At 42.7% G+C, this 13486-nt stretch overlaps 1 protein-coding gene across 1 annotated transcript; it reads left to right on the forward strand.

Moving 5' to 3' along the window:
• Window positions 1–6188: 6188 nt before the first annotated feature.
• LOC311104274 (reprimo-like protein) lies at window positions 6189–6518 on the forward strand (the record flags this gene model as incomplete). Its single annotated transcript, XM_084146063.1, has 1 exon — window positions 6189–6518. The coding sequence occupies one exon, from the start codon at window positions 6189–6191 to the stop codon at window positions 6516–6518; it is 330 nt and encodes a 109-aa protein (XP_084002189.1).
• Between the last annotated feature and the right edge of the window lie 6968 nt (window positions 6519–13486).

Here is a 13486-nt window from a genome sequence, read left to right on the forward strand (position 1 = left end):
CACTCTGCCAATATCAGTGTTGGGATAACCAACCGCCGCAACGCCACCCATTTCTTTTTCACTGGGTCTGATTTAATGAAGACCACCTCATAATGGAAGAGAGGGTCAACCTGGAATTTGTTTGAACTCAGGTAGTCTATATATCAGTCTGGTTTACCTTATGAGATGTGGCCTAGCTCTTCTCATGGCGGACATGTTGTTTGTGCTGTGACGCTGTGCCTCCTGACCCGCTGGCCCCCTGCCTCTCTGGCTCGGAGAGCACTGCTCCTCTCCTCAACAGGTGTCCCTGGGTAAAGAGCAACTCCAATGAGAACCTATAGAGAAAGAAAGACTCTTAACTGCCATTTAAAGGAGAGGAGAGAGGTATAGAGGGATAAAAAGAGGGTGAGCATTTTCCCTCCACAGGCTCTTTTTAAAAGCGCATCCACTCTTTGGCACAATGGGGTTGTTTCATAGCCTGCTGTGTAACACAGAAAGCTGGAGACAAAAAGAGAGGGAGAGTGGAGAATAAGAGATGGTGGAAGGGAGAGAGGTGGCGAGAGAAAGAGGGGGCAAAAGAAGGAGAGGAAGAAAGTTTAATGAGAGATGTATAGATCTGCCTAAATGTTTAGGCCAGGAGATTCTTCAATGAGAGAAGTGTGGGAGACGTTGTCCCTGGAGATGGGAGGTAGAAATAGCAAGTTAATTCAATTAAGGCCATGCAATTCAAATTTACTGCCCTCAAACACACAAACAGATACACTCACTCAAACAAATGGGAGCGTACACACACATACACACACAGGACAATGTTACAACAAATTAAGGCAATGAAGCCATTATCTCCCTGAAACAACTTTAATGACTAATGGATGCAGCCTGTTACGGGGTTGTTGAGCGGAGCGGTCGGAAACACTCTGCTGCTGTGTATCTGGAGTCTCTGTCAGGTGGGAACTAATGACTACATTTAGCTCTCTGTGATTAACGGTCCCACAGGTGAGAGCGCCCACCACCCCAGACATGGCCTCTCTCACTCTCTGTTTCTCTCTGTTTCTCTCTCTCTGTTTCTCTCTCTCTCTCTGTTTCTCTCTCTCTCTCTGTCTCTCTTTCCATCTCTCTGTTTCTCTTGGTCTCTCTCTTTCTGTTTCTCTCTTCTATACTCTCTAACCTTCTCTCTGTTTATCAGTTCTTCCTGTTGGTTAATCCCATCGCTCTCTCGTTTAATCTTGACCCCCCCACTCACACTCACACACATGCCCGTCGCACGCACACTTTGTTCATCTAATGAAGACTTGGCTGTAGGTAATCTATTACACTAATTGAACTGGATCAACATCCTAAGAAGTCTGCCCCCAGCTGCACCTCTGGAGAAGGGATGTGGAGATGAAGGGGTTGGGGTGAGGGATGGATAAGTGTATGGAGGGTGGGGGCTTCTACTCTGCTGTGTTCAGGTGCTACCATGCCCTGTGTGAAGGCCTCTAAAGACATGGGTGGAGGTGGAGTGGGGAGTTGGAAGGGGGAGGTGGAGGGAATGGGCTAAACCCCTCCCTGTTGCTAAGGGATGTCTTCACTTAGTTTGTGTTGCTAGGCTGCCAATTCCCCCGTGCTAAGTTGAAGCGTTTTCCCTTCTCCTTCGTCCATCTCTCTCTCTCCCTCTCTTCTTCCCTCCCTCCTTTTCTCAACCAAAATAACTTTACCAACCATCTATCACTATGCTCATGGGCCTACTGTTGCTAAGGAACACGTCTGAGACACACATACATATCTATATCTACTGTATTTCCATGTCTATTGATATCTTTACACATAGGCAACCTGTGACCTGTGTTGAGTTCTATATTGCATCTAGTGCCACTAATGATGTAGATAATTGACTTAACAGAACGTGCTGCTTCTCAGAAAATACCACTTCTGTATTTCACATTCAGTGGGGGAAAAAAGTATTTAGTCAGCCACCAATTGTGCATGTTCTCCCACTTAAAAAGATGAGAGAGGCCTGTAATTTTCATCATAGGTACACGTCAACTATGACAGACAAATTGAGCATTTTTTTTCCAGAAAATCACATTGTAGGATTTTTTATGAATTTATTTGCAAATTATGGTGGAAAATAAGTATTTGGTCACCTACAAACAAGCAAGATTTCTGGCTCTCACAGACCTGTAACTTCTTCTTTAAGAGGCTCCTCTGTCCTCCACTCGTTACCTGTATTAATGGCACCTGTTTGAACTTGTTATCAGTATAAAAGACACCTGTCCACAGCCTCAAACAGTCACACTCCAAACTCCACTATGGCCAAGACCAAAGAGCTGTCAAAGGACACCAGAAACAACATTGTAGACCTGCACCAGGCTGGGAAGACTGAATCTGCAATAGGTAAGCAGCTTGGTTTGAAGAAATCAACTGTGGGAGCAATTATTAGGAAATGGAAGACATACAAGACCACTGATAATCTCCCTCGATCTGGGGCTCCACGCAAGATCTCACCCTGTGGGGTCAAAATGATCACAAGAACGGTGAGCAAAAATCCCAGAACCACACGGGGGGACCTAGTGAATGACCTGCAGAGAGCTGGGACCAAAGTAACAAAGCCTACCATCAGTAACACACTACGCCGCCAGGGACTCAAATCCTGCAGTGCCAGACGTGTCCCCCTGCTTAAGCCAGTACATGTCCAGGCCCGTCTGAAGTTTGCTAGAGTGCATTTGGATGATCCAGAAGAGGATTGGGAGAATGTCATATGGTCAGATGAAACCAAAATAGAACTTTTTTGTAAAAACTCAACTCGTCGTGTTTGGAGGACAAAGAATGCTGAGTTGCATCCAAAGAACACCATACCTACTGTGAAGCATGGGGGTGGAAACATCATGCTTTGGGGCTGTTTTTCTGCAAAGGGACCAGGACGACTGATCTGTGTAAAGGAAAGAATGAATGGGGCCATGTATCGTGATATTTTTAGTGAAAACCTCCTTCCATCAGCAAGGGCATTGAAGATGAAACGTGGCTGGGTCTTTCAGCATGACAATGATCCCAAACACACCGCCCGGGCAACGAAGGAGTGGCTTCGTAAGAAGCATTTCAAGGTCCTGGAGTGGCCTAGCCAGTCTCCAGATCTCAACCCCATAGAAAATGTTTGGAGGGAGTTGAAAGTCCATGTTGCCCAGCGACAGCCCCAAAACATCACTGCTCTAGAGGAGATCTGCATGGAGGAATGGGCCAAAATACCAGCAACAGTGTGTGAAAACCTTGTGAAGACTTACAGAAAACGTTTGACCTGTGTCATTGCCAACAAAGGGTATATAACAAAGTATTGAGAAACTTTTGTTATTGACCAAATACTTATTTTCCACCATAATTTGCAAATAAATTCATTAAAAATCCTACAATGTGATTTTCTGGATTTTCTTTTTCTCATTTTGTCTGTCATAGTTGACGTGTACCTATGATGAAAATTACAAGCCTCTCTCGTCTTTTTAAGTGGGAGAACTTGCACAATTGGTGGCTGACTAAATACTTTTTTCCCCCACTGTATAAGCTTCGGTTTTACCAACAGGTTGCATGCAGGAAATGAAAGAAACATATAAAACATTGACTTCAAAGTCTGCTGAAATGTTGTGAAAGACTCTTTGTAAGCAGTTTTATATCAAAATGTTTGAAAGTAACAGAATCTTCATTCAAGAACTTTACTATTCACCTTGATTCAGGAATGAAAGTCCCTGACTGTACTTTGTGTTACAACTGCTGTTTAATGTTTCATAAATAGTTGACTGTGTGTTTACTGCTTTATTGTTAACGGGGAGGCAGGCTGTATTTACAAAGGAATCAACATTTAAATCCTTGTCTGTTTCTATAATTATAATACACTATTAAATGAATGAACTGAATAACATCTACACAGCATTAGTTGATACCGCCAACTGTTGTCATTTACAAGTCCCTGATCTAAATGAGAAAAGCTAATAGGATTATTCCAGCTTGGTGGACACCAAACACTTTGTTTGAGCTCCAGTTATTATACAGTGATAAATAAACTGTAATTTACCCCCTAGAAGTAAAATTAAATATATTTGTGTAAAGTGCTAATCGTTATTTGTACACACGCTTGTCAGTTCGCAGCCTAAAGCCGCTTACAACCAGACATGTCGTGAGCATCCTAAATTGCTTTTCACAGGCTTTGTTGAGCAGATATACAGAACATTAGGTCTGGGGCCTTTAATAGTCTCTCACATTATCTGAGGGAGTATTTTGAAAGCATCATGATAGCCTACACCTGCTCACCATAGAGTTGGTGCCATTGCTTCTTCATACAATAACCTACTCTACAATGCCAAGGGACAGGACAAGCATAAATTACTGTAAGGTTATTATAATACTCCTGTTCAAATAGAAGAAATACTGAACCATGGAGATTCTATGTGAATAATAGTAGTGGTCTGGTCTATGATAAGAAATACTGTCTACTACTCAGAGTGATATCACTGCTGTTCCAAGTCAATGTTCTTTACAATCAAAGTCATTGTGGATGCCAGAGATAATGACCTATGAGAATACAGTTCCCTGTTTGGCCATTAAAGAGGGCTTGATGGTACTAAAGAGAACAGATGGTAATGGAAGCAGGAAAATAATATTACTGTAGCAGGTGATCATCATGAGAAGAAGAATATGAACAGTTGGATACAATTGCCTATTAAGGCTCCTTGTGAGGTCCTCTATCTTGACACAAGCTCAACACTGAAAGCCAAACTGGGAAGGGAAAAAGTCCTTACAAACCATTGAAGATATGCATAATATGAGCCTTGGAGACTCTTTCAGTAACTAGAATATGTCTAGCCAATCATATAGCCTGTCACTAGGGCACATATGAGGTTTTCAATGCAAAGGCATGGTTGATGAGGTTGTGTCCATAGGGGGCAAAGACAATAAGTTCTCATACCCAATCTTCAATCTGCATGTAGATTATGGTGATTATGGTTGCTTTCAGTTTATGTCAGAGCATCGAAACCTACGCATCTCGTTGACAGGTATAGGCTACATTACCGTATAGTGCTGCAGAGATCTTAATGTTCATCGAGGGTGTTGGCTTCATCGCAGCTGAAATAGCTTGACTGTGCACTAGATGGAGAAACTGATATTTGAATAAGGCGTGTTAATAAAACAGAGAGAGGTTGCTAACCAGCACCAGCGTCTACACACACAGGGAAAGTATGCAGAGAGGGGAGGAACGGAAATAGACTTCTCTGCTGAAAAGTTTGCCCAGATTGATCAACTTGATCAAATTGATCAATTCAAGTAGTCTGTCTCTGAATGTATCTCTCTCTGACTGTGCTTACTCCAAGGTTTAACTGTCACAATGGCATTTAGAGGATGAGTGCAGAACTGAACTGTACAGTACATCAGTCTCTTTTCAGAACCCTCTGTTATTATACCTCCTGTTTCATTATGCAGTGAATATTAGAACGTTGGCACTTCAGGGAGAAATGCAGCTTGAGCAAAGTGTTGTAGGGATTGATACATGTATCTTCCAGAATTAAGGTTACAAAGCATTGCCATATTCTACATCCATCAGAAATCATCTAATGGGAGTTCTTCAGTGGTGGTGACAGAACATAACCAATCCTTATGCCATTGATTACATTTTCTAATAATAACACTGCTGTCACTGACAGTCGATGAGGGCTGCATAAATCGTTCAATTCTCTACTCTCCGCACCCACCCACCCACCTCCCCTCGTGGAGAGCGATGGTGTGGTCCACGGGGAACTCATCATCCCTTTAAAACGCGAGAGAGACTTTGCACGAAAGCTCACACACGCGGGCACAGGTGCGCATGCAGGGTAGTCTTACATACAGATTTACACCTCCTTCGAGATGTCCAAGGGGACCCGCTTGAGAGGTTCGAGCTACGTATAAGTTGTGTTCAGTTTATTACTTTGACTCGCAAGTATGATACTGAATAGGGCATCTGGTTAGGGTTGTGATAGTTTCTCTCCGCTGATACGAACCGACATATATCAGCTTTTGGCCGTGCGGCAATTATCGAATTTAAAAGAAGATTACACATTTCTCCTTTGATTTTTACTTTGGTTTGTTTTCACAGTCACATGACGCAAAGTGCAACTGCGAGCCAGGGTTTAGCCGTGAGTGTGTGTCTGTGGAACCGCGTGCGCCCATAGCTGCCATAGCGCTGTCAGACTGACATCCACAGAGACATGAACGGCTCCTTCTTCGACCAAGCCCAGGGCGCACTATTCAACAGGAGCCAAGTCCTCGCCGGCACTCTGGTGAACTGCTGCAACGGGACCGACGTGGCAACCAGTGACGGCGGCTCGCTGACGCTACCTCCGGACGAGCGGAAACTCTTCATCAGTCGCGTCGTACAGATCGCCGTCCTGTGCGTACTATCGCTCACCGTCATGTTCGGCATCTTTTTCCTCGGCTGCAACCTCATGATCAAATCGGAGAGTATGATTAACTTTCTGGTGAAGGAGCGGAGACCTTCTAAAGACGTAGAGGCGCCGGTGATGATAGGACTCAGCTAGTCTCTGGCGCGGGGGTGGAGAATGGTGTGTAGCCGCGCGCCACGGACCCATAGCCTCACCACACTGTCTTTGGGGCGGCATGATGATATGCAAAGCGTTTGATTTCCTTACGAAATGTGTTTGCCAATAAAGACTACAATTGCAGTCAAGCGCGGCCAATTCCTCACATCAAAAGTTCCAGGAGAACCAGGAATGCATCGTTGTTTACGCATAGGCTGTTGGATATGGTTTTGTTTTTGACTGTCAACTTGAACAAAGTAATGGACTCTTGTGATACAAATGTTTACACGCTGTTACCTCAAATTCTATTTGCAAAAGTCGATATTTCCATGATTGTTTAAGTAACAAAACAAACTCGTCAGCAACGTTACGCATGCAGATTGTATGTTTTTCCCGTTCCATTTCTGACAGTAGTCTGTACATTTTGGACGTGGGTATTCTCTGAAAATATATTTTTCTTGGTCCAGTTTCTTAGTAGCATGTCGGGCAAACACTCAAGGTGCAGGGATCTTGCACGTTTAACTAACCCCATCACTGCTTTAAAGAGTGTTTAATTGTCCAGTTTAGCATGCACGCGGCTTGGTCTGTAGCCTACAGTACAAAGTGGTATTTGGACCTACTGTTTTTGCACTTTTTGAAAGCACCTGATGCTGCATGATTTTTGTACCAAGATGAAACTTGAATGAAAAGTGCAGCATGCTACGAATAAAAGTGACGTTGTCATATCTCTTCATTGCCATCTATTGTACATAATGTACCTAGGCTACCTGTCGCAGTGGATTAGACTTATTCGTGTATGGCATAGGCCTATCGCACAAAGCAGCATAAATAAGCAGTATAAATTAAACAAATGAGTTACATTTAAATGTGATCGAGGACCTTGTGCATGTTGTACTGTACTGTAATAGGAATATCAATAACAGTAACAATAATAATAATAATAAATGACAGTAATAATAACAACGATTATAATAATAATAATAACAATAATAATATTATTAGTCTATTATAATTATAATGATCTATTATAAGGATACATATTAATTGTTTTTAGACACATATACTTAAACATTTCACCCATTTGCATACAATTACGCACATAAATAACTGTGTGTAAAATCTAATATTGTTCAAATGCATAGATTTTTATTGGCTGTAAGACTGGTCCGTTTTAATGCACAGTTGAACGATTACTCAAGACTATTAAATGTAGTGCACTCATGCCTTGACTTTTATCAAAATTAATTTGCGAAGTTCTTATCTGACCATAAAGTGCAGATAGTCACAGAGGGTATGATCCACAGAGGGTATGATCCACAGAGGCCTTCTCTCTATAAAATCCATGCAGTCACATAAAGTCAAGGTTGAGTAGAGACATACCCCAATGGGCAGAAACTGGTTAAACTGGTTATCCTATCCCAGGTATTCCTTAAAGAGGTGGGGTTTCAGGTGTCTCCGGAAGGTGGTGAGTGACTCCGCTGTCCTGGCGTCGTGAGGGAGCTTGTTCCACCATTGGGGAACAAGCTCCCTCACGACAACGCCATCATATATCATCAATATCATACTATTTAGGCCTATATAGCATTTGCGAAGTCATCAACAGCTATTGTTTAACTTCAACCCATGGTTCAATAAAAAATAGACAAAACATACAGTATAGGCCTATGGTTTCCAGCTTTTGTTGATTTCAAATGTAAGCTTCAAGTTAATCACTAATATGTTGGATTCACATCTCCATCTCAAACAAAAATCTAAGTTAAAGAATAGGACGAAATCAAATCAAACTTTATATATAGTGCATTCAAAGTTTGATTAGATTTAGTCTTATTCTTATGTGAATCCAACATATCAATTATTAATTTGTAGACAAACTGGATATTGAGTTGTGTTTGGTTGTCAACGCAACCAAATATGGCGAGTTGAAGTGAATAGAAATTAAGAGCGGGCTGGCACGGTTAAGAGCTTTGCTTGACGTACTGATTGGTTTCATACAACCGCTCTCAACACTGCAGCTCAACACTGCAGCGACATCTTCGTCGGTTTTGGGTCAAATTCAGGCAAAACAGCGACCTCCCACAGAAGTCCTCCAGCTGCGAATCCGAGACCATGGTTGTGCTTCTGTTGTAGGTGTGGTAGCGAAGCAACCTTTATTTGCATGCAATTAACATGTGTTTTGGTTGAGATGGAGACATTAATTCATTATCTAACATATCAATTATTAATTTGTAGACAAAGTAGAATTAAAGCCAGACTTAGCCCTAGTTCAAATACCGCTCTATCGCCGCACCTAACTATGTCCCCCGACAGTGGAAGAACTGCTCTGGTGCGCCACATGAAACAGAGTCGTGCTTCACCCGCACAGCGCGGAAAGAGCGGCAGAGGCTGCCGAACTATTATCAAAAGTCTGATGAGGCGCAGTTAATGGTTTCAGACGGCACTCTATCCCCGTTCTTCCAATGAAAAAGTGAATACTTTTTTAGTTAGGTGCGGCGATAGAGCGGTGTTTGAACTAGGGCTAAGTCTGGCTTTAATTCCACTTTGTCTACAAATTAATAATTGATATGTTAGAAAATGAATTCATGTCTCCATCTCAACCAAAAATCTACGTTAAAGAATAATATTACATCAAATCAAACTTTAAATGGACTTTATATAAAGTTTGATTTGATTTAGTCCTATTCTTTAACTTAGATTTTTGGTTGAGATGGAGACGTGAATCCAACATATCAATTATTAATTTTTAGACAAACTGGAATTAAAGTCAGTGGCACAAAATATACATATCCTGCTTATAAAAGTGATTGAAAGCGCAGTGATAACACATTTAGATGACAACTAAACCAAAAATCAGACATTGTTTTTCCAATGGAATTTGGTTGTGCTTTTAGATGGTTAAAAGCATAGTGCTAACACATCCGAAATTCAATACATTTCTGACTGTCTTTTTGAGTGTGAATAAAGGTTGACATACATTGATTAATGTCTCGACCAAATATTACCCACATTTCCACGTTGAAATGATGTGGTGTGCGCAGTGTTACAGTAGCCTACAGTATATGGTTCAGACTTCAGTGTCAGACTGAGGTATACCTGCAAGTCTGGTCAAAATACTCTTCTCTCAATGCAGGCTCCAGTACACACACACACACACACACACACACACACACACACACACACACACACACACACACACACACACACACACACACACACACACACACACACACACACACACACACACACACACACACACACACACACACACACACACACACACACACACACACACACACACATGGGTGGGGGGCTCATGAAACTCCACATTTATGAGGAATACTGGGTAGTGACCAGCTAATATTTTGAACAGCTAACCATATACTCCCGGTCCAAGCCCTACAAGCTAAACTTCAACACTTTTATCCAGTACACTGAATACCTAATAAAATAATACTTTGCACTGTCTACCTTGAGATAAGAGCCCAACCTCAGCTAAAACCCATAGGACTGGAATGACACCATATTGGGTTCACAGGATCTGGCCAGTTCTCTCTAGTCAAACCCTACAATGGACTGACCGCACCAGTTGACCACAATTAGGAACCCTTTCACCCCTCTACACCTCCTCACACCCCTGGGGCGTCTATCTACTGGACCCTAAGGGCTTTGGTCCAAGCACACCGTCTGTCCTCAAGACATCCACATTAATCTCTTTCCCTCAGGATATGAACAATGCTGGGGTTGAGAGAGGGACAGGGAGAGAGAGAGAGAGAGAGAGTGAGAGAGAGCGAAAGAGAGAGCTTATGCAGCTGAATGCAGTCTCACAATCGCTGACATCTCTGGCCATTATACAGCCAAGAAACAGCTTGTCAAAGCCCCTTCAGATATCTCTCCTTCCCTTTCTCTTTCCCTCCCTTCCTCTCTCCATCTCTACCTGCTGTCACCCACAGCCTGTGAATTACACCTCTTAAAGTAGACCTCGCTCTGCTCACCCCCCAGCACCAAAACCCATCATTAGTTTTGACCCATCATACTTTTCACTACTTTCCCCGTCTTCCTGGAAGTTTCTTTGCATTTCAAGGAAATCATACAGAGTAGAGTCTACGTGAAATCTATCCCCCATCTTCCTCTCTTTCTCTGCCTCTCTCTCCCTCACCCATATATCCCTATCTCTGCTCTCCTCTCTGCTTTCCCCTACCCCCTCTACTCTTCTCACTCCCTCTCCCTCTCTGACTCTCTACTCAGAAGCAACAAATGTTCTCATGATTATTTTATCACTTGTCAGGAGAGCTGAGTCTCTAAGAGGTGGATGACTACGTCCACACACACACACACACACACACACACACACACACACACACACACACACACACACACACACACACACACACACACACACACACACACACACACACACACACACACACACACACACACACACACACACACACACACACACACACACACACACACACACACACACTAGCTCCTCGTCCACTGAAGCATCCACATACACTCAGACTGAAATCCATTTAATCAAAAGAAGTGAAAGAAATAACACACCACAATGTGGGCCCGTTGACATGGATACCTCAAAATCCTTCGACTTAGATTTGAAGCCCACTCTTTGATCATTGACTAACAGCTGCTTATAAGCCACGTTAACGACTATGAATCTAGATGTTTCCTCATGGCCACTCTGTGATCTGGAGAAGAAACACACTGTAGTGTTCTGAGATACAGTCGTGATCTGCAGGTGAATGCTGATTAAGAGAGAACAACGTGCTGCCCTATATTTAGAAGAAAAGGCGGTTCACTTCTTAACTCATTACATGAGACCCCAGAGTGCCTGGGTGAGGGAGGGAGGAAGGGAGGGAGGAGGAGAGGGTGAGGGGGTGAGGGACGGATGGAGGAGAGGGAGAGAGGGAGGGAGACAGTCCAGCACACTGTTGTGTCGGAGGAAAAACAACATCTATCATGAACCACTAGTTACAGCAGGGAAGATGACAATAACAGCAGAACACTCTTAGATGTGAAAAAAGGGAAATGGTTAGCTACAACGCTCACCGATGGATCATAGAAACAATGGGACCTAATTGGAACTGTCATATCTGAAGTCCCTTAATGAAGATTAAAGATTAAAAGCAATGACATGCTTGATTATGCAAATTCCACTTTGAAGGATTGATTGATTGTGTGACAAGGATAAATTAAATATGCAAATGAGATGGCGAGGGACTGGTGTGGGAGAGATAGGGGTGATTGTTTCAAAATGGTTGATGGGGAAGATTGAGAGGCATCAAGATCATTGGATCGCTAGGCTAGGTTGCACATACAGTAAGTACACTGTACTGTTGCAGTGGCTGTTTCTCATCCAGTCATTCAGTGCTAGAATGACGGACATGGAGAATGTGGCCCTTTATTGCTCCGGTACAGTGCTTGGAGCGCTCCATAGAGCTATATTAGCTTGTCAGGCAACGTCAGGGGTGACCTTTTACAACAGAAACAGCAGTGGATATAATGAACGCTATACCAGGACAGCAAACATGACAGAAACCATGGTGATTAAGCCACGGTTGGTATTTAACACTTAGTGGAATAATACATCAGATGATTCACCAGCAGAGAAACTTAGTCTGGAATGAAATGTTCACATATTACATTGGTTTCTAGTGTTGCCGAATATGTTCTGTCTGGGAATGGTTTTGAGTATTTGAGAGATATCCAAAATACAAATTTGCCAGGGAGAGATGATGCCAACCTTTTACAAAAACAAGTATCTATTCTCCCCGTATCTTGGGGGAAAGCAATCCACAATAGACACATTATCTGTGCCGGCACCAGGCTCACTGGAATTGAAGTGGCCTTTCTCAACCCAATTCAAGTCATTTCTAATGGGATGTGCTGTAGAGAACGGAGACAGCAGAGGCAGTGCAGTGACACTACACAATAGCGACATGGAATAGTAAAACCCCTCTTCTATCTCTCCCTCCTGCATCCCCCTTTCTGATTCTTCTCAGGTAGATGGAGATGCATTCTTAGTCAGCCATTTTGTGAGGCTGGTAGCCATACTGACTCCGGCCTTCTTCTCAAGAAACACCCACACGCATTAATACATATTCAGTCAATAAAACAGTCAATAAACTAACACCTGTACTCTTCCACTGTGTCACATTTTCACAAACATAAATATTTTTACTATTGTGCAGTGATAGGGGAAGGTTTAGCCTATTGAATGCAAGTCACTGGTGATGATAGCTCATTGTATGTGCAGTATAATGGCATGCTGTCAGATATGAACCGTGTGGATTCTTCAGCTCCAGGGTGAAATGAATTTACCTGCACAGTCCTGAACCTCCTTAGCTGTCAGCATGTCATCCTGTTCTCCTCTTTCCTCCTCCTCACCATCCTCCTTTCTCCTTCTTTCTTCCTTAGCTTTCTGTCTGCTGTTCTACTTTCCATCAGCCAGCCCCAGCCCTGAATTCACGTCACACAAATAGAAGACTGATATAATTTAGCAGCATGCACCAGGTGTACCAGATAACAACTGATGAGACAGATGCTTTTGGTGGATTTGAAGAGACTTCAAACCGCAGGATATGAAAGGAATGATTATGGAAATTCAGCCAGCTAACTCAGCCTTCAGTTTGCCATTCGTCTCCACTGTTATACCGAAACCAATGTGGAATATAGGTCCTCTAAAATATAGATTCTTATGAACTAATTGACGAAATTGACGCTTGCTGTGAAATTCAACATCATTATAAAAAACGGAATAATGGGCAGACTATGTCTATGACCCTCTCATATATTGACATTCAGACCTCTTGACTTCATTTACCAAACATATAGGATTCTGAATTGAATAGATCTAATGATACTCTAACCATATGAACGTTTGAGACTGAGCATTATATTACTGCGGCGCTCGTTGTCTGCGGAGGCAGCCCTTTGGCAGTGTGGCCAAATCA

Source organism: Coregonus lavaretus (genome assembly GCF_964263955.1).
Source record: "Coregonus lavaretus genome assembly, chromosome: 28".
Classification (NCBI taxonomy): Eukaryota; Metazoa; Chordata; class Actinopteri; order Salmoniformes; family Salmonidae; genus Coregonus; species Coregonus lavaretus.